We start from the raw sequence: 26,402 nt of genomic DNA on the forward strand, positions 1-26,402 counted from the left end.
TTTGGAGATGACTTAGTTCAAGGGGCATTTGCCAGAGTGAACCAACAACAAATTGCATGCTTTGAGATATTCATTTCAACCACAGAAGAAAAAAAAATCAGTGAGATACTAAGGGTAGCAAATGATATTCAGCGGTCTCTTATCAACTGTTCAGTGTTGTTTCTTCACTTTTGAAACACAATGTACATATTACCAGCCTGAAAAATTATGGTCATTACAAGAAAGTGCGGTAAAAAGTGAACAACTTTACTGTATGACAGTCTTCATTCATTAATCTAAGCAAAATCTTAGGAGCTATAAAGATACAGTGCCATGTCCAGTTTAAACATATTTTTGGGGGACCTCTTCATCATTCGTCAACACATCTCCTCTGGAATTTCCAGTTGTCTCTGTAGCAGTTGGTAATATCTTGAAAAAGTCATGGTGAATAGTGGGAATGAAGCGTAAAATTGACTCCTGGTCTTCCTTCTTCACACCTGTAAGTGCTCCTTCTCTGGGATATTTGAGGCTCAGGGCAGTGTTTTGAAGTTCAGCCGGACAACCTCTAACTTGTTTAGATAAGCTCACTTTATAGTATTGTGCACCATCATTGTGAGTGCATTTAAATTGTATTACATTGGGCTTCTCTTTGCTTCTCTGCTGGATTTTATGTTCATCCAAGCTACTACTTGACAAGGAGTGTTTTTCCTGTTTGTTAAACTGATGTTAAACTGGCAAAGCTGAAGAAATCATCACGTCTTATTTCCACCACATTGAACTTTTGTTTCTTGGCTATGCATGTTTTGATTGCCTTCCTTGTGCTTCACCTTCATAGGATTCTTCAAAAGATATAATTTTTCTTTATGTGAACCTACAGCATACACATTTTCCACGTGTATCTTCACAGGTCCAGCATAGCACGCAAAGAAGTTAAATAAAGCATGACAACAGATGTGCATTCAAAATTATGATCTTTCATACATTTCATATGTCGAAGTCGATCAACTATGTTCCTGAGATTCACAATGTTCAACAACTATAATAATCCATAAGTAACAAGTCTATATCAATTTTTGTGTGTATTCCACAACATAATTCACACTTTACTCCCTAGATGGCAGCTCAGCACACCCTGATGTAGATTGTTCACTTTTGCATACAAGCATAGACTCACATAATTGTACATCTTAGGAGACCATTTTATAACTTTTTAAACAAAGTTTACAGCATAGAATGTACCTTCACTGTTTGATTGATCTGAGAGTGGCACTTAATAGTCACACTCAGTGTCAACATAACTGCCATTTGACCCACGTGAACTTTGTCTGCAAGATGGTCTGCCATCTTGTCACTGTATTTAGTTCACTTTCACACCAAAAATAGCTGTAGATCTGAGACACACCAGGAGCACCAATATTAAAAATTTCTCTCACTGTCAAACCACAGTCTTGGTTCGTTATGCTGTATGAATATTTGTGATAATCTAAATCATCTGCCATAGGAAACTCAAAATGTCAAAGTCTGCAGTTGGTTCTGTGGCATAACACTTTCCAGTTCTAGCAACAGATTTTCAGCGTCTGAGACAACTTAAGCGCGGGGGACAAGAGTGTTCAGAATGCCACGTTTTTGTGCTAGATGTTGATGGTTGAGAGAATGCACATACCGATCCATGTGTGTAGGTGTCGTGGAGATGCTCTGGCAGAGGTTCCCATTGGTTTTCCAGTGAATGAGGACGTCCAGGAAGGACAATGCACCATCTATCTCCACTACCACCATAAACCTGATGTGGTCGTGAATGCTGTCCAGTTGTTCTACGAATTCTCTCATCTGTCAGTATGAGGATGAAGGGATTTTGGGATAGTATTATAAAAGAAGGTGTAGAAATAAAATTATCTGAAGAAATCATCAATAAAGATGATGGTATCCAGATCAGCACAGCCTGGGACCTGGCCATTGTGAGGTTGAAATGGACATGGTAGAAAAACTTTACCATAATTGGTGAGAAAGGGAGCACCAATGACTCACAATCAGCAGTGTGGCTACAAAACGGCGAGGCCATGGCGATGTGGCAGCCATTTATAACTTGACAAAGGCCAAGGAGAGCACATGGAATTTTGATCACCTGATGTGACAGGAAGACAGAAAAGATTTTATTAATTCATATCGCTGTGACAACATGCATTCACGTAGTATGTTTATCCTTAACTGTCTCTAGAACTAATCATATATATACTGTGACCAACTCTAGTTATAATGCAGTACATTCAATTTGGATTCCATAAATATAAAGAAAATGTAGGTCTTTGTTGACTTGATTGTCATGTGCGGCTAGGATGATTCCTGTGTTGTTTACTTGAAACCAACTCCTGAGAAACAATGCATGTAAGTTGTCATCACCCCAGAGATCTCAACCAGCAAGTAATTTATTATGAAAATGGAATATCCAAGGAATGAAACTGATTCATTTTATGAAGTAATACATCCCTGAAGTCTGAATAGCATGTAGATGTGGCACAGAAACTGTGTTATATATATATATATATATATATATATATATATATATATATATATATATATATAAAGGGTAACTACTTTTACAAAATACTAAATAAAGAGTAATACATCTGAATGGATATAGTAAAAGTGTGAAATGTTTTATCCAGCCAAAACAGAAACTTGTTTATTCCATGTGAGCAGGCACATGGCAGATGGGAAACTAACCACTTTCTGCAACAAATTAGTACCCCACAGTGACTGTTCAAAGTATCTTGGTGTCACTCATACTGTGTGATCTCGGGCCTTATCATACACGCCACAGTTCATTGGGCAACGGCTCAAAATAGGTTCATCATCATATGGAAAGTGGCAAGAACAGTATGGTGGCCCTGCTCCAAGTCATTCTTTCTGAACTCCAGCACAGTTACTTGTTTACAATGATTTATGTTATGAGTAGCCAGACAATTGACAGAGCAGACAGCAACAGTCACTAGATTTTTAAAACACACATCAGTATTGTGACTCCATGTATTATCAAACAATAGTTCACTGGAACTGAGGTAGTGAGGAGGAAGCATTGGAGCCTGGTACAAAATTAATGATCCCATAATGGCAACCCATAAAATGCTGGACAGTTCGGTTCAGTTATCACAGGGAGTGGAAATCATATGTCCAGGAGGAAACAGGGAAAGGGAGATGGAAGTAAGATAACCCCCATCCCCAATTGGATCACCACTCTTTGGTGAGTTCGTGATTGGCTACCACAGGGCCCCAGCCTTTGGAGCACCTCGGGATAGTTTTGGGGATGTGTGCTAAAGTTTTGGTAGCCCAGCATCGGAACAGACCCTCATCTGTTTTTTCTTTCTTTCTTTCTTCATTCGCCATCTCGTCCTCTCCCTCCACTTTGGCATATGATTTCTCTCTTTGTTTCTTCTTCCACTCTGTGCATTCCTGAAGCCTGGCCCATGCATTAGACACATAACAGCTGACTGGGTAATCCACAATTTCCAGTGAGGAGTCGACAGATTGAGTTCGTACGTACTGCCTGGTACAGGCCGTGCCCTGGTATCACATACTGAAGGTCAATCCTTTTCTATGATTAATCCGTTTATTATTCAGAAAAGTATTACATAATGGGAATTTGCTTCTGGAGACCAATTGTGATTTTCAAGCCCAGCAACTGCTTACATCTTTACTCCTCCACAGCTATAGTGTTCGTATTGAGGCCCATTGTACACTGAATTCCTCACGTGGTGTTATTTACACTCAGCTGCTTGATGGTGTGACTGAGGGGTAAAGCCCAGCTTATCTCTCTTGTCAGGGTGTCACTGCAGTCCATCTGGTAATGAAAAAGGTTTATGGGAACTTAGTGCCTGCACACACTCTTTTTCTCACATTTGATCGAGTAGTGCACCTGTTGAAGATTAAGGCATGGTCTGACCGTACATTCTAAACCTGATGTGTTGCTGCCAGTGTCATCGCTATAACCAGATTTGCATGTCTTTTCAAAACTCGGCCAAGTGTGTTACTTATGGTGGAGATGCTCACGAGGGTGATTGCCTGCCTCCTGCTGTATCAATTGTAATGGCAACCATGCTACCTCATTCTGTGAAAGTCACGTGTATCTCAATGAGTAGACGATCCAGAAGATTCGGGTGAAGGAGAAGGTACCCTACTCTGTCACGCTTTAAGTTGTTGGCTGGTCGAAAGCCCTGCATTTTACCATTCAGCACATATAGTACAGTTCTTGCTATGCCTCTCTCCATGAAGAACATGGTCATGTAGACCTGTGATCTCGAGTTCAGTACTGCAGTTTGAAATTGCCCATAGCCTTCTCCTACAGCTGTGCAACAAGCTGCCAAATCTTCACCCCCCAGTGAGAAAATCGTCTGCTACACAACTGGCAGGCCAGGAAGGTCAAAAAGAATGATCCTTTGAAGACTTTTTATGTCCCTTCAGTGAACAAACATCTGAGTCTGCAACTGTAAAGGCTCTAAGAAATTAAACACAGGCAAACAGTCTTCTCCTTCCCTGACTCAAAAATCCTCTCCAACAGTGACACTGCATAATACCACACCCAGCCAACCTCCATTTTGCCAGTGCGTGCCTCCTACCATTTTTCTGCCTTGAAATCTGCAGGCCAACCCAGGGAGAATGTTGACGCCTCTGGACATTTCATGGAACAAGATCCTCCAGGCCCCACACCCTGTATCAGTGAGTCTTCAAAGCCTGGCACTTGGCAGCTGCTGAGGTAATTGTCCTTCTTCATTTATCCCCTCCTTCCCATTCCTCGTTATGACTCTTCTCCAATGGAACATTTGTGGCATTAGATCCCCAACAAGGAGACATTGGACTGCGTGTGAACATTTTTGTACACTTGTTTTCTGCTACCAAGAAACAAAACTGTGTTCTTATTACCACTTTGACATCTCAGGTTTCCTTCCAGTCTACTTTGACCTTCCCTCCAAGGTAGATATTCCATCTCATGGGAGAGTCTTGCTGCTCATCCAGAATGTTGTTCATAGACAAAACACCCAGCTAAACACCTAGCTGCAAGCTATTGCAGTCACAGTTTTCTTCCTCATTTCACATTTCCTCTTTGAAATGTCTCCGTCCCTCTGGCATTTACTGTCACCAACACAGACTTACTTCAATTTGTTGGTCAGCTCCTTCACCTCTTCCTGTTGCTTGGTGTCTTTAATGCTCACCATCCACTTTGGGGCTCTTTAAGAACTTGTCTGAGAGGTTACCTCTTGGCTAGCTTTCTCAGTCAACTCAACTTCATCTGCCTTAATACTGGAGCACCCACATTCCTTTCAGATCCATACACACCTGTTCCCATCTGGATCTCTCGTTCTGCACTGCCAGCTTGCTTGTTGTCTCAAGTGGACCATTCTCTCTGATACATACTCGAGTGACCATTTCCTGTGCACTATCCGTTTGCTGACTCCTATCCCATCTGAGTGTAAACCCAATTGGCGGCATTCTAAGGCCAACCAAAGGTTTTACTCCTCCCTGGCGACCCTTTTGACAAAACAAAATGTCTTCTTCCAAAGCTGTTTCACAGAGGAAGACTGCACTGTAGTTCCTTCTCTAGATTGTTGCACGGTTGACAAAATGGTAGATATCGAAGTAGACGACAGAGGGATAGAGAAACAATTAAAATCGCTCAAAAGAGGAAAGGCCGCTGGTCCTGATGGAATACCAGTTCGATTTTACACAGAGTACGCGAAGGAACTTGCCCCCCTTCTTGCAGCGGTGTACCGTAGGTCTCTAGAAGAGCGAAGCGTTCCAAAGGATTGGAAAAGGGCACAGGTCATCCCCGTTTTCAAGAAGGGACGTCGAACAGATGTGCAGAATTATAGACCTATATCTCTAACGTCGATCAGTTGTAGAATTTTGGAACACGTATTATGTTCGAGTATAATGTCTTTTCTGGAGACTAGAAATCTACTCTGTAGGAATCAGCATGGGTTTCGAAAAAGACGGTCGTGTGAAACCCAGCTCGCACTATTCGTCCACGAGACTCAGAGGGCCTTAGACACGGGTTCACAGGTAGATGCCGTGTTTCTTGACTTCCGCAAGGCGTTTGACACAGTTCCCCACAGTCGTTTAATGAACAAAGTAAGAGCATACGGACTATCAGATCAATTGTGTGATTGGATTGAGGAGTTCCTAGATAACAGAACGCAGCATGTCATTCTCAATGGAGAGAAGTCTTCCGAAGTAAGAGTGATTTCAGGTGTGCCGCAGGGGAGTGTCATAGGATCGTTGCTATTCACAATATACATAAATGACCTGGTGGATGACATCGGAAGTTCACTGAGGCTTTTTGCAGATGATGCTGTGGTGTACCGAGAGGTTGCAACAATGGAAAATTGTACTGAAATGCAGGAGGATCTGCAGCGAATTGACGCATGGTGCACGGAATGGCAATTGAATCTCAATGTAGACAAGTGTAATGTGATGCGAATACATAGAAAGATAGGTCCCTTATCATTTAGCTACAAAATAGCAGGTCAGCAACTGGAAGCAGTTAATTCCATAAATTATCTGGGAGTACTCATTAGGAGTGATTTAAAATGGAATGATCATATAAAGTTGATCGTCGGTAAAGCAGATGCCAGACTGAGATTCATTGTAAGAATCTTAAGGAAATGCAATCCGACAACAAAGGAAGTAGGTTACAGTACGCTTGTTCGCCCAATGCTTGAATACTGCTCAGCAGTGTGGGATCCGCACCAGGTAGGGTTGATAGAAGAGATAGAGAAGATCCAACGGAGAGCAGCGCGCTTCGTTACAGGATCATTTAGTAATTGCGAAAGCGTTACGGAGATGATAGATAAACTCCAGTGGAAGACTCTGCAGGAGAGACGCTCAGTAGCTCGGTACGGGCTTTTGTTAAAGTTTCGAGAACATACCTTCACCGAAGAGTCAAGCAGTATATTGCTCCCTCCTACGTATATCTCGCGAAGAGACCATGAGGATAAAATCAGAGAGATTAGAGCCCACACAGAAGCATACCGACAATCCTTCTTTCCACGTACAATACGAGACTGGAATAGAAGGGAGAACCGATAGAGGTACTCAGGGTACCCTGTGCCACACACCGTCAGGTGGCTTGCGGAGTATGGATGTAGATGTAGATGTAGAACAATATTTTCCCTGTTGTGATGACCATACACAGTATCTTACAAATGTTATTGTTACCGCCACAGAACCTTCCATACCTTGCATTTCATCTTTACCATGCCATGGCCTGGTCCCCTGGTGGATTGAGTTGTGCCATGGTGCAATTTGCACGTGGAGGCATATGCTCTCTGCGTTTTTAACCATCGTTCTCTGATGACGAACTGTATTCATTATAAACAGTTGCATGCATAGTGTTGCAGCATTCTTTGGGATACCAAAAGGACTATCTGGATTTCATTTTCTAGTTTTCTTAATAGTTTCACTCCCTCTTCCGTCATGTAGGGCAACCTCCATCGCCTTTCTGCAACGAAGGTCCATTCTCCGATTTCCAGCCTGACAATAGCAGACGGTGTCATTATGTCTATTGCTATCTCCAAAGCTTTGGGCCATTATTTTGTGGAAAATTTGAGCTCCACCCTTATCCCACCTTCCTCTTCTCAGGATTGTGAATGCTACAATGCTACTTTTACTATGAGGGAGATAGACCATACTCTCACTGTGTCTTGTTCTGCCCCAGGGCCGGATATGTTTATATTAGATGTTGCACCATCTTTCTCTTGTGGCAAGTACTTTCTCTACCATACATACTGTCACCTTTAGGCAGATGTCATATTTCCCAGACGTGTGCATGAAGCAACTGTTTTACCTATACCTAGGCCGTGTAGCTGCTGCCCCATTTCTTTCACTAGCTGTGTTTGTAAGGTGATGGAATATATGATACATGGCCGGCTGGTATGTTAGCTCGAGTCTTGCAATGTACTAACCACTGCACAATGTGGATTTTGAGTGCAAAGTTCTGCAGTTGACAATTTTGTCACTTTGTCAAATCAAGTTGTGAACAGTTTTCTGCAGATATACCAGACTGTGAAGCCTACAACACCTGCAGGAGGACTAGTATCCTCCGTACTCTATATATGTGGGGCCTCCGAAACCGCCTGCCCCATTCCCTTCAGCAATTTTTAAAAGACAGAGTTTTCAGGCCTTTTCCCAAGAGAACAGGGTGCCTGTCCTAAGTGTTGTCCTCTTTGCTATAGCCATTAACCCTATTATGGACTGTCTCCTGCAAGGCATCTCTGACTCCCTTTTTGTCAACGCCTTTGTGATCTGTTGTAGTTCTCCACGCACTTGTCTCCTCGAGTGGTGTCTTCAGCAATATCTTGATCATATTTGTTCGTGGAGGATTGACAATGACTTTCACTTTTCCACTGACAAAACCATTTGTATGAATTTCTTCCGCTGTCTTTACATCTTCGGCTTGTTGCTCTTCCGTTCATTGAGACATTAAAATTCCTTTGGCTATCGCTTCATAGGAAACTTTCTCCATCCTCTCACGTGTCTTATCTAGCTGCAAATAAATGTCCTCATTGCCCTACATGTCCTAAGCAGTACTTCCCGGAGAGCAGATCGGACACCCTCCTCTGTTTTTACCAATCCCCTGTCCATTCAAAACTAGACTATGGGTGCTTTATTTATTCCTCTGCATGTCCTTCCATCATACGCTGTCTTAACGCTATCTACCACCATGGAACACATTTCAGTATTGACACATTTTACACTTGAGAGTGTGTATGCAGAAGCTGCTAAACTACCACTTGTATGACCAGCATATGTCCTCTTCAGTGGATATGCATGCCATTTGTCTTCCAAACCCAGCTACCCATTCTATGCCCTCTTTTTTGATGACGCCCTTGACTGCCAGTATGGCGCACGCCCTGCTTCTGTTACCTCCTGGAGTTTGCTTTTGATTACTGCTCTGGCAGCTTAAATCCACACTACCTGCCGCATTCCTGATTGGGGGTGGTGGGTGAGCCCTTCACCACATTTGCTTCATGCGACGTAGAGTGTCCATCTTGTATTTCGTTTGCTTCCTAAGGATAGTACTCCGGTGTGGATCTATCGCTGTAAGTTTATTGATCTTCACTCATGTCTTAGTGATAGCACCTTTGTGTACACTGATTGCTCTATGGGGTGTGCCTTCGTCATTGGCGAATGACCATTTTTGGCATCATCTTCCAGAACACTGCTCTTTTTTACAGCAGAGCTCTTCGACCTCTGTTGGGCCACCTAGTACATCTCATGACACAGGCTTTATCATTGAATCATATACTGTAATTCTCTCTGTGCTCTTCAGAGCCTCTTTGTGCTGTACACAGTCAATCCCTTGGTGCAACAGGTCCAAGAAAGCTTCCACTTGTTCACTGTTGAGGCAGCCACTGTGATGTTCATGTGGGTTCCTGGTCATGTCAGTCTGATGGGAAATGAGTCCGCTGATGCTACTGCCAAGGCTGTCATCCTCCTACCAATCTTTGGCTGATTTACGAGTTGCCATCTGTTGGCAGATGGTGTCACTAGGCATCACCACTTGTCATATCTTCACAGGAATGAACTCGAGGGAATTAAACTTCTCCCAGTGGCTTAACCGACTTCCTCTCAGCCCTCTCGTCAAGAGATCATTTTAGCTAGATTGCATATTGGACACTGTCCTTTTACTCATCACCATTTGTTACACGGTGGTCCCTCACCACATTGCGCTCATTGTCATCAACCTTTAAGATTTCAACATTTCTTGAGTCAATGCCCTTTTTTCAGCCACTTATGTTCCAGTGTATGTTTGCTGTCTGAGTTATCGGCCATTTTAGCAAATGATGTATGGGATATTAATCGCCTTTTACTTTTTATCTGTCATAGCAACATGGCAAAGAACATTTAATCTTTGGTTCGGGAGCACCGCTATCTCTAAGGCATATTTTGTAGATCTTTCTTCTAGGAGAAGTCCTTGTTTCTAGCTCTTTCCTTCCATTGATTGGGCTAAATCCATAGTTGCTTTTAACTTACATTACTTACAAGGAAAACTTCCCATCACACTCCCCTCAGATTTAATGGTAATAGGGCATGGACAGCCCATCAAAAACTGAACACAGATCAAGCATCAAAACAGGAAGAATGTGTACTGAACTGGGGGGGGGGGGGGGGGGGGGGGGAACAAAATAGAAATAATGAACAGTTCAAGCACAAGAAAAGCGACATAGAGCAACATGGAAGAGCCATGGTGTTGGAGTTAAGTAGTTTTGGTGTTGGACTGCAAAGCAGGCGAGCCCTGTTCAGAACTGTCTCGTGTCGTGTCCCCCCCCTCCCACTGTTTGTTGTATTCAGATTTGTGTCTGTGTTGAAAGGAAATGGCTTTCAAATGGTAACCACAAATTTTTGATGACAAGGGGACAAGCTAACTGAATCCTCCACCAGAAAACACATCTGATGTGTCATATGATAGAAATCTCTTATTGACACACCTAATTTGTACGCCTGGTGAGTGAGCGGTGCCTCCTTGACTAAGTTAAGTGTGTGTGCGAATCTGAATGTGATCACTCACAAGGAACTGATGAAAATGTAATAGCTTCCACATAAGCTGCAGAAAATAAATGCAAGAGTTGCACAATCACAGAGTTTCTCTGTGCTCTGTCAAAACATATGTTTTTAACATTTTCGAATTTGCATTCCGTTATGGAAGTTTTGACTCTTGAATGCCCTTGTTGTAACATAGTTCACACCCATTTACCCTTTTATTTATTTTTTGAGACGTCTATGTGGATCTCGTCTGCTCTCACTATTCGTCACAGAAATGTATTCTCACCACATGACTCATATTCTGTAACAAGTGTATAGTATGACAGCTACCAAGACTACATTTCAGTGACTGGATGGACAGTTCATAATGTGGGAAAAGAAGAAGAAGAAGAAGAAGAAGAAGAAGAAGAAATGGCACGAGAGAGTTTTGGACATGGCACGTCCACACTGTGTCCACGTAGGGAGCCATCCACAAGGCACAGTCATGGGCTCTAGCCCACAGTTACCAGTTTTCGGCCACAAAGTCATTTGTTATGCACTTCTGTCAGCGTCATACCATTTACCCAGAACCAGAACTTTACCTTAATGACGATCCACTCACTGTAGTGGAGACATATCGATTCTTAGGACTGGTTTTCGATGCCTGATTAACGTGGCTGCCTGACCTTCATCAGCTTAAGTGAAAGTGCTGGCAGCATCTCAATGCCCTCCGCTGCCTGAGCAACACTAACTGGGGTGCTGATCACTCTACATTGCTGCAGCTGTACAGAGCCCTTGTTCATCGAGCCTTGACTGTGGGAGTCTGGTTTATGTTTCAGAGACACCCTCAGCATGGCGTTTATTGTGGCATTCGCCTAGCGACAGGAGTTTTTGGACGAGTCCAGTGACCAGTGTCCTGGTATAGGCCAGAATCCCTTCATTACAGGGTAGGTGTGCACAACTGCTGACCAGTTACATTGCACATTTTTGTAGTTCTCCTGTGCATCCAAATTACCATCTCCCTTTCTCATCCATGGCGGTTCATCTCCTGCATCGGCGGCCCAGGTCAGGGCTTCCACTTGCAGTTCGTGTCCAATCCCTTCTTTCCGAACTGGAGTCCTACCTATACCACCTATACTTGATGACCATTCACATACACCTCCATGGTGTACACCTAGGCCGAGGCTTTGCCTGGACCTTTCACATGGCCCTAAGGATTCAGTTAATCCTGCGGCTCTCCGCTGCCACTTCCTGTTGATTCTTGACATGTACCAAGGCCATGAAGTGAAGTGGTTTACACCGATGGCTCGACGGCTGATGATCATGTTGGCTTTGCGTATGTCCATGGAGGACATATTGAACAGCAATCCTCGCCCGATGGCTGCAGTGTTTTCACTGCCAAGCTGGTGGCTGTCTCTCATGCTCTTGAGCACGTGCATTCATGCCCTGGGGAGTAATTTCTTCTGTGAACTGACCCTTGAGCAGCCTACAAGCTATCAACCAGTGCTACCCTCGTCATCCTTTGGTAGCGACCATCTAGTAGTCCACCTATGCCCTGAAATGGTCCTAGTTGTTCAGTGGTGTTTGTCTGGACCCCAGATCACATTCGAACCCCAGGCAACGAACGTGCCAACAGGCTGGCCAAAACAGGCTACACGGAAACCGCTTATGGAAATTGTCTTCTCTGCAACTGACCTGCGTTCAGTACTTTGCTGCAAGGTTTTGCAGCTTTGGCAGACAGAATGGCATAATCTCAGTATGCACAACAAACTGCATGCCATTAAGGAGGCTATGAATGTGTGGAAGACCTCCATGCGGGCCTCTCACGGGGTCTTTGTGGTTCTCTGTTGGCTCCGCATTGGCCACACTTAGGTGGCACACGGCTACCTCCTGTGCCGTGATGGCCCACCTTAGTGTTGGTGCGGCTCCCGGCTGACAGTGGCCGACATCTTGAGCTGAGATGTCCATCTTTGTCTGCCCTGCGATGGACTCTTCAGTTACCAGACTTGTTACCATTAATTTTAGCCAACAATGCCTCATCGGCTAATTTAGTTTTACGTTTTATACTCGACGGTGGGTTTTACCATTCTTTACCACCTTTGCCCCTTTGTGTTCTCCAGTCTAATACTTTTAAGCTGGATGTTTTAATGTGTCGCAGAGTGGCTGGCTTTTCCTTTTTATTCTCATGGTCGGCCAGCCATGGTCATCTGCTCTCTTGTTTTTATTCCTTCTACCTTTTTCTTGCTTCTCTCTGAAGAGCTTGAATGCTAATGTGACTACTGTTTTCTGTTATATGTACCTATGTGCCACATATATATGTATGCTGTAGATTAATGGTGTCTTTCCTTAATATTACATAAATATGTATTAGAAAAATTACACGAGCTTCAACTATACAAGTATGTAGTATGTGTATCATAAACATACTAATGAATCAAAAGTGTAAATACATTTATTCTTTTTCAGTCTAAAAATATCCAATCAATATTTTTACTGTAAATAATAATAAGATTTTTTAATTCCCTTTATAACTGTACCACACAGGTGTTTTACTCATTAAATATTAAAAATATGGAAATATTTAATTGGTATAATTTCTTAATTTACTTCTACATTTAAATGTTGTCCTATGGGATACAGCATAGCTCTAGCAGTATGATTCACTCCCATGTAATGATGATTTTATTGTGTACTTGTCGTTTCAGAAAGAACTGCAAAAATATGGATTGAAACCATTGAAAAGAAAGCAAGCAAAATTAATTCTGAGGCATATATACAATGAACTACATCCATGGGTTCCAGCAAACGACACTGTAACCACACAGGCAGTATCATCACCAACGTCATCACTGGTATTGGAGGGCAGAAAAGGAAGGGAAAATATTGCTAAACAAATAAAAAATTGTGACCCACTTGTACCTACAATGAAAAGTCCTCGAAAAAGAAATATATTAAAAAGTTTGTCAGATTCAGCAAAGGCAAGTTCCAGTCATGATAAAGAAAACAGTGAAGATGACTGTGACAGTGAAATGTTTTTTGGAAGGTACAAATGAAGTTACTCTCCTTAAATCTGTACAGTGTTTTCATATGTTGCACTTATGTAAATTTCCAAGCCCCATCATTATCACTAGTTCTATACCACTTGCAAAATTCGAAGAACAGGAATCTGATTTTTTTACCATCTGGCCATTTCACAGTGTATTTGTAGGAGCTACTAATACTCAGTGTCTCCACTGGCAATTGTGACTGTTGGAGTTTTAAGACTAATAATTTTCTTGAAATACAATATTTTTTGTTTAGCAACTTTCATTAGTGTTAATTGAACTAAAGAACCTTTGGCAAATCATGTAGTTCATCTAGCCTAATGCAGCTAAGGTTGGAAAGTATTTATGTTACAGAAGTATTCTGTAATAATGTTTGTAAAGTTGATGACAGAACATACTGCAGAAACATCTTCAGGGACATTGAGATTCTTACACTCACATGTCAATGCATTTATTCCCTAACAGGGCTAAACACGTTGGAACAGTGATTAAAGTACTGGACTTACATTCAAGATGCTGGTGGTTCAAATCCACATCTGGACATAATCCAGATTTAAGTTTTCTATGGTTTCTCCAAATTGTTTAAGGAAGTGCTCAGAGGGTTCAGATAAAAAGAACATGATTGATTTCTTTCTGTATACTTTCCCAATCATAGCATGTGTAGTTTACTTAACACTAACTTTCCTTCCTCTTTTCTTTTTAAGGGTATTTATTATGTATATAGTGTTTAGCTGACAGAATTATAGTTTACAAGTACATACATATGATGATCTGAAATATAAACAATGAAATCTGCAGAGCAGGGAATAGCTATAAGAGGTTGAGATAGCCTTTTCCCATCATGGTTGAATATCCAAAGGCTCTAGCTAGTTGATCGGTGTGTAGGTTTTGTGTTTGCAAAGTTTTTTTTTTGGTTACTCATGAATTTTCTTTTTGAGCAATCGTGCAAAATGTGGTCCGATGTCCTGCAGTCCCATTTGTCATCATCAATCATTCCTATTTATGTAGTGTTGCTTTGATCATGAATTGGACAAATCTGACACAGTTAAGAGAGCTTCATATTTTTGTTGATCTGACTCCACAAGTCAACACACACGGTATAGCGTTCATGTTTACCGATATGAACTGTCACTTGTCACAGAGATAAAGCCATACAACATTGGAAAACAAAACACTGTCTAATTCCGCAAAGATACCCTGCTTGCAGCCAGCGAGCGGCACCGTCAGAAGTGATACACTAAGTCGCTACAACCGCTCACACAGTGCGTCAACTTTGCAGTGATAAAAAACACACTTAGAATTCACTTAGAAGGGTGAAACGTGATTTGTTTTATTCAGAAAACTCCAAATAATTTTATAATGCAAAAACAAAAAAGGTTAATTTTGTCATTTTCATCGTTCGGCTCCCCTTAAGAGTTCCTGCCATGATCCTCATTACATAATTTGGATGGATGTCTGTTTTGTTGAAATGAATACTTCTGGTCCAAACAATATTCAGTGTCAGGATACACAAGTGCTTTTGCTGTACTTCTCAAGGTGTTTGCATTAGATTCCACTGGCCAATTTATTTAATATATAAGGATTTGATTTTAACAACATATTACGAAAAGGATAGATTACTGCTCACTATATAGCAGAGATGGGCTTGAATTGCAGATAGACACCACAAAAAGACTGTCAAACAAGTAAGCTTTAAGCCATTTAGGCCTTCATCAGAATTAAGACACCACACACACACACACACACACACGTGTTGGTACTCAGCTAGCTAATGAGCTCATATTCTCTGGTAGACTTTTGTTACAATCTGGCAAACCAAAGGCCAACATTTGTCATTATTGATAATTTCTAGGTTTGTAGTATGTATATCATGCTGACAGAAGAATAAACAGAAGTAAATAGTGTAGTTCTAAGATAGAACTGTTGTATTCCATTCACATATGTAATAAGTGGATGATGCTACTGTTGTTGTTGTGGTCTTCAGTCCTGAGCCTGGTTTGATGCAGCTCTCCATGCTAATCTATCCTGTGCAAGATTCTTCATATCCCAGTACCTACTGCAGTCTACATCCTTCTGAATCTGCTTAGTGTATTCATCTCTTGGTCTCCCTCTACGATTTTTACCCTCCATGCTGCCGTCTCAGAACATGTCCTACCAACTGATCCCTTCTTCTAGTCAAGTTGTGCCATAAGCTCCTCTTCTCCCCAATTCTGTTCAATACCTCCTCATTAGTTATGTGATCTACCCATCTAATCTTCAGCATTCTTCTGTAGCACCACATTTCGAAAGCTTCTATTCTCTTCTTGTCTAAGCTATTTATCGTCCACATTTCACTTCCATACAAGGCTACACTCCATACAAATACTTCCAGAAACGACTTCCTGACATTTAAATCTATACTCTATGTTAACAAACTTTTCTTCTTCAGAAATGCTTTCCTTGCCATTGCCAGTCTACATTTTATATCCTCTCTACTTCAACCATCATCAGTTATTTTGCTCCCCAAATAGCAAAACTCATTTACTACTTTAAGTGTCTCATTTCCTAATCTAATTCCCTCAGGATCACCCGATTTAATTCGACTACATTCCATTATCCTCATTTTGCTTTTGTTGATGTTCATCTGATACCCTCCTTTCAAGACACTGTCCATTCCGTTCAACTGCTCTTCCAAGTCCTTTGCTGCCTCTGACAGAATTACAATGTCATCGGCGAACCTCAAAGTTTTTATTTCTTCTCCATGGATTTTAATACCTACTCCAAACTTTTCTTTTGTTTCCTTTATTGCTTGCTCAATATACAGATTGAATAATATCGGGGGTAGGCTACAACCCTGTCTCACTCCCTTCCCAACCACTGCTTCCCTTTCATGTCCCTCGACTCTTATAACTGCCATCTGGTTTATGTACAAATTGTAAATAGCCTTTTGCTCTCTGTATTTTACCCCTGCCACCTTCAGAATTTGAAAGAGAGTATTGCAATCAACATTGTCAAAAGCTTTCTCTAAGTCTACAAATGCCAGAAGCGCAGGTTTGCCTTTCCTTAATCTTTCTTCTAAGATAAGTTGTAGGGTCAGTATTGCCTCACGTGTTCCAACAATTCTACGGAATCCAAACTGATCTTCCCTGAGGTCGGCTTCTATCAGTTTTTCCATTCGTGTGTAAAGAATTCGCATTAGTATTTTGCAGCTGTGACTTATTAAACTGATAGTTTGGTAATTTTCACATCTGTCAAGACCTGCTTTCTTTGGGATTAGGATTATTGTATACTTCTTGAAGTCTGAGGGTATTTAGCCTGTCTCATACATCTTGCTCACCAGATGGTAGAGTTTTGTCAGGACTGGCTCTCCCAAGGCCATCAGTAGTTCTAATGGAATGTTGTCTACTCCCGGGGCCTTGTTTCGACTCAGGTCTTTCAGTGCTCTGTCAAACTCTTCACGCAGTATTGTATCTCCCATTTCATCTTCATCTACATCCTCTTCCATTTCCATAATATTGTCCTCAAGTACATCGCCCTTGTGTAGACCCTCTATATACTCCTTCCACCTTTCTGCTTTCCTTTCTTTGCTTAGAACTGGGTTTCCATCTGAGCTCTTGATGTTCGTACAAGTGGTTCTCTTATCTCCAAAGGTCTCTTTAATTTTCCTGTAGTCAGTATCTATCTTACCCCTAGTGAGATAAGCTTCTACATCCTTACATTTGCCATCTATCCATCCCTGCTTAGCTGCTTTGCACTTCCTGTCGATGTCATTTTTGTGACGTTTGTATTCCTTTTTGCCTGCTTCATTTACTGCATTTTTATATTTTCTCCTTTCATCAATTAAATTCAATATTTCTTCTGTTACCCAAGGGTTTCTACTAGCCCTCGTCTTTTTACGTACTTGATACTCTGCTGCCTTCACAATTTCATCTCTCAAAGCTACCCATTCTTCTTCAACTGCACTTCTTTCCCCCATTCCTGTCAATTGTTTCCTTATGCTCTCCCTGGAACTCTGTACAACATCTGGTTCTTTCAGTTTATCCAGGTCCCATCTCCTTAAATTCCCATCTTTTTGGAGTTTCTTCAGTTTTAATCTAGAGTTCATAACCAATAGATTGTGGTCAGAGTCCACATCTGCCCCTGGAAATGTCTTACAATTTAAAACCTGGTTCCTAAATCTGTGTATGATAAATTTATTAATAGTGGATAACAGTGTGTCATTCTGACAGTGTGTTAATTCTGTAAATATTAGCTGTCCCAGGTTACTGCACCGTAGTAGCTTATTTTTGACTATCTCCTGGCAAATGATCAGGGTAGTAAGTATTATATTTAAATGTTTTATGTTTTTGTGTCATACTTTCTGACATGTTCCACCCCCATGAAAATCATCTCATTTTTTGGGCCTATGGAATGAAAACGACCTAATCTAATCTAACACCACCATTCTCATCTCACCCTTCACTGGGCATAATTTCCCAACCAGCTTAGTTCAAAAGCAAATTTCCCAGGTCATCGTATCCAATCTTGGTACTGTTGATCCCTTCAAAAAACAACTTTGGAGCACGACACTTGTCACTTAGTATTATCCTGGTCTTGAATGTTTTAATCAGCTACTTCAACAAGGCCACCATGACTACCTAAAACCACACCCTGAAATGAGATCCATTCTGCCTGAGATTTTTCCCACTGCACGGAGAATAGCTTTTCTTTGACTTTCCAATCTCCACAATATCCTTGTCACACCCTATGCTCTTTCTGCTCCTGTCTCCCTGCCCCATGGCTCCCTCCCTTGTGACTGTCCACACTACAAGACTTGCCCTATGCAACCTCCTACCACCATCTGTATGAACCATGTAACAGGCAAAACTTATCCTATCAAAGGGAGAGCCACCTGTGAAGACACACATTTTATATACCAGCTGTTATGTAAACACTGTTTGACTTCTTACATCTGCGTGACCACTAAGTTATCAGATAGGATGAATGGCCGTAGGCAGAGGTTGTATACCCAGGTGACACAAAGCGTCTCATTTGAGAACATGCTGTACAACATGATGGTCGTAACTTCAGTGTCTGCTTCACCACAAATGCCATCTGGATTCTACACCTGCATCTACACCTACATCTATATCTACATAGATATTCTGCGAGCCACTGTACAGTGCATGGCGGAAGGTACCCTGTACCACTACTAGTCATTTTGTTTCCTGTTTTACCAGCAAATAGAGCGAGGGAAAAACAACTGTCAGTACGCCACCATATGAGCTTTAATTTCTTGTATCTTATCTTCATGGTCCTTACGTAAAGTGTACGTTGGTGGCATCACAATTGGTCAGCAGTCACTTTCACATGCCGGATCACTAAATGTTCTCAAGGGAGTTGCTCAAAAAGAATGTCGCCTTCCTTCGAGGGATTCCCATTTGAGTTCCCAAAGCATCGCCGTAACACTTATGTGTTGTTCGAACGTACTGGTAACAAATCTAGTAGCTCGCCTCTGAATTGCTTCGACGTCTTCTTTCAGTCTGACCTGGTGTGGATCCCAATCACCTGAGCAGTACTCAAGAACAGGTTGCATCGGTGTCCTATATGCAGTCTCCTTTACAGGTGAACCAATCTTTCCTAAAATCCTCCAATGAATCAAAATCAAGCATTTGCCTTCCCTAACACAGTTTCCACATGCCCGTTCCATCTCTTATCACTTTTCAACGTTACGTCCAGATATTTAAACGATGTAACCAAGCCAAGCAGGACACTAGTAATACTGTATCTGAACATTACAGGTTTGATCTTCCTATTGATCTGCCTCAACTTAAATTTTTCCACATTTAGGGCTAGCTACCATTCATCACTCAACTGGAAATTTTGTCTATGTCATCTTGTATCTTCCTACAGCAATTCAGCTTCAACACTTCACCATGAACCACATTATCAGAGCAAACAACTGGAGATTGCTGTCCACCCTGTCTGCCAAATCATTTATGTACAAACGGAACAACAGTGACCCTATCACACTTCCCTGGGGCACTTCTGATGATACCCTTGTCTCTAATGAATGCTCGCTGTTGAGGACAACATTCTGGGTTTTGTTGTTTAAGAAGTCTTTGAGCCGCTCACTTATCTGTTAATTTATTCCATATGCTTTGTTAACAGCCTGCAGTGGGGCAGCATGTCAAATGCTTACCAGAAATCTAGAAATATGAAATCTGCCTCTTGCCTCTCATCCACAGTTCGCAGTATATCATGTGAGAAAAGGAGATGTTGAGTTTTGCGTGAGCAACGCTTTCTAAACCATTTTGATTCATGAACATTAGCTTCTCTGTCAAAAGAAAGTTTATTATATTCGAACTGAGAATATGTTCAAGGATTCTGCAGCAAGCAGAAGTTAAGAATATTGGTCTGTAATTTTGCAGGTCTGTTCTTTTGCCCTTCTTATAGACTGGAGTCACATGCACTCTTTTGCAGTCATGGGAGAGGGATTCCTGATAAATGCAAGCTAGGTATGCGGCCAATGTTGTTGAGTACTCTTTGTTAAATCAAACAGGGATTCCATCTGGACCTGGTGATTTATTTGCTTCCAAATCTTTCAGTTGTTTCTCTGTGCCAGGGATGCTTATTACTATGTCACCCATATGGGAGTCCGTCTGATGGTCAAATGAGGGTATGTTTGTATGATTCTCCTGTGTGAATGATTTCTTGAATCTGAAATTTAAACTTCGGCTTTCATTTTGGTGTCTTCAACTGCCACATGAGACTGGTCAGCAAAGAACTGAATAGGAGCCTTAGACCCACTTAGTGATTTTACTTAAGACCAGAATTTTCTCGGATTCTCTGCCAGGTCTGTTGCTAAGGTGTGACAGTAGTAGTTGTTGTATGCTTCACACATAGATCTTTTTACAGGTGCATGAATCTTGACTCGCCTTCGCTTGTTGTCGTCTGTGCATTTCCTTTTGAACCGAGAATTCAACATATTCTGCTTCCTCAGCGACCACTGAATTTCATTATTAAACCGTGGTGAGTCTTTTCTGTCCTCTACCCACTTACTAGGTGCACAACTCTCCAGGGCACAATTTACAATCTGATTAAACTTTGTCCCTAATTGCGATACAGCCATCTTACTGGAACTAAGTGATGCCAATTCATCGTGTAAGTGCGATGCTAATAACTGCGTTTCTGCTCTGTTTAGCAGAAACACTCTCCTAGCCTTGATGACTGATTTATTAACTTTTGTAATCATAGTTACTATAATGACATCATGATCGCTAATACCCATTTCTAAACTGACATTGTCGATTAGGTTTGGGCTATTTGCAACTACAAGGTCTAAGATATTTCCATTGCGTGTGGGCGGGGTGTGGGCTGCCGAGCTAGCTGCTCAAGAGTTTTGAGAAAACATGTTCAAAAGTATTTCACTAGTTGACTGTCTCTCTGTACTCCCCGTCCCCCTCCCATCCACCCCCCAAAATCTATACTTGGTATGTTAAAGTCGCCTCCAATGAGTATTGCATGATCTGGGTGCTTACGTGCTATTGTCTGTAGATTTTCTTTGAATGGCTCTAGAACTGTAACAGCAGAATTGGGTGGCTGGTAAAAACATCCAACAATTAACTTGGCTTCACCTACACCTGTTCTATGCGACCAGATGACTTCACTGTCACACTCAACTTCAATCTCAAAAGATACAATATTTTAGTCAGCTGCAATGAACACTCCCCCTCCTGCGGCCTCTGATCTGTCTTCCAGTATACGTTCCACAACTCGCTAACCACCACAGAGCTGTCTGCTTTGGGTTTCAGCCAGCTTTCACTCCCAGTAATAATTTGAGCACTACACCTTTCCTGCAGGGCAATGAATTTGGGAACTTTTTACGAATACTGTGACGGTTTACTGATAAAATTGTGACAGTCGAAGTGTGTTTATTGTGAACGCCGTTTGACTTCCCTTGCCGCCTATTGACTGGTGAGTGTTATTTATTTATTGGTCCAAGAGTCAGTTTCGTACATGTGATATAGGACAGTGATAAACCTAGTTAGTTTCAATACAGTAGTCATTTTGACTACATTGTTGACATAATAAAAATGCATAATAATGTAGGTTGGTGTACTACATTGCTTCTACATGTGATAATAGCAGTTATTAAGTGAGATGACATGATAAGCACAATGTAGACTATATTATGTATTGACAATTAGTGAAATTTGGTACGTGAGGTTTACTTATTATTATGTTCCATAAACTCAGACAAAGAATAGAAGCAGTGGTCTAGCAAGAACTGTTTTAACTTTATTTTAAATGCATTTAATGTTGGTATGCATTTTAGGTAAGAAGGCATATGGTTATATAACATAGCTCCAGAATGATATACTCCTCTTTTGCTTAAGTTTGTATTTACTGTGTTCCTGTGTAGGTTCATCTTATGTCTAGTTTATTATGTGCGTATATCATAGTTGTGTTTGAAGAGATTTTCCTTTTTTAAGATACTACCTTTTGTGAAAATTAGTATTTCGTATATATACACAAACAAGGCAGTGGAAATATTTTCATAGTTTTAAAAGGGGTCTACAGGAATTCTTACATTTAGCTTTTTTTATCATCCTGATAATCTTTTTATGTATTTTAAATGTTTTTATAGTATTTATGGAATTCCGCCAAAAAATTATTCCCTACATAAGTAGCGACTGTATACTGGAATGATACATTGTCAGCACTAATGAGCAGCTTGTATTTTGAGTGAGGATCGAAACAGCATATGCTAGTGAATTCAGTCTCTTATTTAAATTGTTTAGGTGTACCTTCCACTTCAGATCTGCCTGAACATGTACACCTAGAAATTTTGTATGACTAACCTTCAACACATTTTTTCCTTCGATAGTGAAAACAGTGTTTGCAGGATGGAGGTTTTGTTCCAGAATTATGACTTGTGAAAGAAGGTGGTGTGATCCGGAAATTGCAACCCACATCTGTCAATCTATCTTCAGACCCAGCTTCAGGTCTTAATTACTTTGGAACTATTCCATACAGTCCAATAAAATTTTTACAACCTAGTAACATCCACTTAGAGAACACACTCTATGAATCAAAACACCAACAACATATTTCTGAGGGAAAATAAAAAATTTAGAATTGTGACTAAAGAAATGTAATACGTTAAAAGGTACATATTGTAGGTGCCCTCTATGCCAAATATAATCCACTCAAAAAGGGTATAATTTTTTTTTTTTTTTTTTTTTTTTTTTTTGGTGGTAAGCTTAATGTGGCCTAAAGACACACAGAACTCATCTTGCCCATATCAGTCGCACAAACAGTTACATGCACACAGAAATACAAAAATTTGAAAAATTACCTGAAAAACATGGATTTTCGAAGTGTGGTAGCACAAAAGGGACAAGTGATATCCAAGCCAAATTTCCAACACTGCATAAGTAGACCATAATATAATATGTGGCAGAATTCAACTTCTTATTGTGGGGCATTTGTGTACAATACAAGGTGACGGAGACGCAATTGGTTACATTTCTTTTAACGCGATTTAGCAGGTAATATTGATGATGCAGACAGTTGGTTTCAGATAAAGTTAAACAATGGTAGTTTTCAGGGACAGAATGAGTCATTGTTAGGCAGGAAGAACAAAGGAAACAAGCAACACTTACGGGTTACTCATGTCTTTAAGATTCTAGTTCAGACTGGTCAGTACTGTTGTGGAAAGTCAGTATGGAGACAGAAGATTGTACTAGTGGTGCTTTTGTTCAAACAAGTTGCAGTATTGGTAGAGCACAAGCATCTGAATGTCATAAAACAACATATGGAACAAAATGAGGCATTCGCTTTGTACTGTATGATCTGGATGAATCTGACCAAGATTTGTTGCTATGGAAATCCGGGATACACCCTGTGGGCACAAGAAGTACAGTTCCAGGAAACTTTAGTGTTTGTTATCATCATATGAAAGTGTTCCTGGATAAGTATTCTTTCCTACAAAGAAGTTGTTTTGATTCATTTCAGATTCATAAGAAAACAGTGAAGTGTAGCCTCAGAGAAACTGATCTAAAATCAGTATTGAAAGTGAATCAGTGCATGGGACTTAACATAAAACCAGGACAAAAGTTATGTTCCTGGTGTGTTACACTGCTAAAAAATGAAGAATATTCTGATAATTTACATGACAGTGACAAAGAGTATCAGCCACCTACAACCACAGCAGATGAGCAATGAAATACTTGAGTGACTGCTCTTGGTTTGTCTCCCATGAAGACACACAAAGTTGGGAAAAGAGACAGGCCCAGCTATGATAGAAGAAAACTACAAGAAGCTCAAATGGAATTAAAAAACAAAATAGCTGACACACTAATGGTGGAAGAGGAAGAACTATCTGCTCCAAAGGGACAGAATCATGCCAGAAATGCTCTGAGTTGGACAAAATTGTGCATGATTTGAAAGAAAAATGTGCCTTATCCACACACCAGAAAAAAGTAGCTATTCTTACCCTTGCACCTTCCAGCTGGTCTATTGACTACACTGCAAAGAAATTCAATGTTTCTACATATATGGTAAACCAAGCTAGGAAAATAAAAGCAACCCAAGGAGTGCTTCCACAACTTCAGCAGGCTCAGGGTAAGCAATTGAGTTCAGAAATACAGGTGCTAGTGTCGGAGTTTTATGAAAATAATGACTATAGCCGAATAATGCCTGGGGGGGGGGACTATGTAACAGTGGAAATGGGAAATGTACGTGTACAGATGCAAAAAAGAGTGTTGCTTTGCAACATATCATAACTATATGTAGAATTCAAGGAAAAGTATCCCAATACCAAAGTAGGTTTATCATCTTTTTTCAATCTTCGGACAAAATGGGTTGTGCCTGTAAGTGCAAGGGGGCACACACAATGCTTGTGTATGTGAGATCCATCAAAATGCTAAGCTGATGTTTGCTGCTGTAAAGGATCTGGTCTGTATTACAAAGGTGCAATGAAGCTGCTAGTGTGTGACATCAGTTCCTTCCAGTGCATGATACACAGGTGTGAAAAGTGTCCTGGTAAGGCAAATCTTGCAGAACACATGAATAACAAACTGTATGGTGAACTCCTTATGGATGACGATGAACTTGTTTCTTGTAAACAATGGACTCACATGGATCGCACACGTCTGAAACAAAGCAAATTACAGTGGAAGATTTTGTTGAAATGTGTTGTCAAAAAATGGACAAACTGACCACACACAGCTTCACAGCAACAGCACAATCGGCTTATCTGCAGTTTTATAAGTATAATTTGAAACAAGATGAAATTATAGTAATGCTAGACTTTTCTGAAAATTATGCATTTATAGTTCAAGATGCCATCCAAGGATATCATTGGGACAACAGTCAAGCAACTCTCCAGCAATTTGCGATTTACTGTAGAGGTGAATCAGGTGATGTGTCTGTCATGAACCTGTGCGTTTTTAGTGACTGTTTAATTCATGATGCCATTACAGTTCACGCCCACATTCGCACTGTCATGGCATGTGTGAAAAACAAGCTGCCTCACATACATTTTGCGAAATACTTCAGTGATGGCACCGCTAGTCAGTACAAAAACTGTACAAATCTCAAAAATTTATGCATGCGTTACCATGATTTTCAGATTAATGCAGAATGGAATTTTTTCACAACAAGTCATGGTAAAAATGCATGTAATGAATGGTATTGGTGCTACCATTAAGCGCATGGCATCACGAGCTAGTCTGCAGCACCCCACAGAAAGTCACATTCTAACACCTCTTCAGTTATTTACCTGGGTACAGAAAAATATCTCTAGCATACAATCATTCTATGTTTCGAAAGATGAGGTGAAATCAGTCGAAGAGTTGCTATAAAGCAGTCTAGAACACGGGATATGTATGTGTGAACTTCATGGCACCAGCAGGACCAGTAAGATCATTTCATTGGCCACATTTGGGAGACAGGTGGTTGGATTCCTTTTGAACATATTCTTACGACAGTTCCAGTTCCTACCACAGTGTCAGGAAGACAGTACAATTTGCCACTCAATGTACAGAGTACAGTAGATAAAGTGTGTGAGAACTTCTGTTCGAAGCACAATCAACTGGTTTTTAGCAGTTAAGGTGCAGCAAACATAAATCATAGGTAGTGTTAATCTGTGTATATGTTGTTGCTTAGTGATTAAACAGTTGTGGGAGAGGATAAGAAGAGGCAGAACAGTTTACAAAATGTTTTTACAAAATTGTGTTGTGGAACAATGGCCACATCACCAAATACATCTGTCAACTTCCTTGTACACAAATGTCTTCAGTAACATGCTGAAATTTTGAGATATATATCATTATGGTCTACTTATGCAGTGTGTGAAATTTGGCTTTGATACCAATTGTCCCTTTTTTGCTACCACACTTCGAAAATCCATGTTTTTCTGGTAATTTTTCAAATTTTTGTATTGTCATGTGCATGTAATGCAGTTTTTGAGACTGATATGGGCATGATGAGTTCTGTGTGTGTTTAGGCCACATTAAGCTTACCACAAAAAAATTTATACCCTTTTTGAGTGGATTATATTTGGCATAGATGGCACCTACAATATGTGGCTTGTAACGTGTTACATTTTTTAAATCACATTTTGGAATTTTTTATTTTCCCTCAGAAATATATTGTTGGTGTTTTGATTCATGGAGTGTGTTCTCTAAATTGATGTTACTGGGTTGTAAAAATTTCACTGGACTGTGTGGAATAGTTCCAAAGTTATTAAGACCTGAGGTTGGGTCTGTAGATAGATTGCCAGATGCGGGTTGCAATTTCCGGGTCACGCCACCTTCTTTCACAAGTCATAATTCTGGAACTAATTGGCAGGGGAAACTAATACTTTGTAAATGAGTGTTCCACACATGGTAGAATTGTAGT

The 26,402-nt window shown here is 40.8% G+C and overlaps 1 protein-coding gene across 3 annotated transcripts in view; it reads left to right on the forward strand.

The window, feature by feature from the left end:
* The window catches only part of LOC126279033 (uncharacterized), a 158,263-nt gene that overhangs the window by 107,400 nt on the left and 24,461 nt on the right, over positions 1 to 26,402 (forward strand). For 2 of the 3 annotated variants that reach the window (XM_049979430.1, XM_049979429.1), the window contains exon 8: positions 13,197 to 13,534. In XM_049979430.1, the coding sequence (XP_049835387.1) occupies positions 13,197 to 13,534 (338 nt within the window). Of the gene's footprint in view, positions 1 to 11,330; positions 11,439 to 13,196; positions 13,535 to 26,402 lie in introns of those variants that run through there. The other variant, XM_049979431.1, reaches the window with a different exon arrangement.

The sequence above is a fragment of the Schistocerca gregaria genome, chromosome 6 (genome assembly GCF_023897955.1).
Source record: "Schistocerca gregaria isolate iqSchGreg1 chromosome 6, iqSchGreg1.2, whole genome shotgun sequence".
Taxonomy (NCBI): Eukaryota; Metazoa; Arthropoda; class Insecta; order Orthoptera; family Acrididae; genus Schistocerca; species Schistocerca gregaria.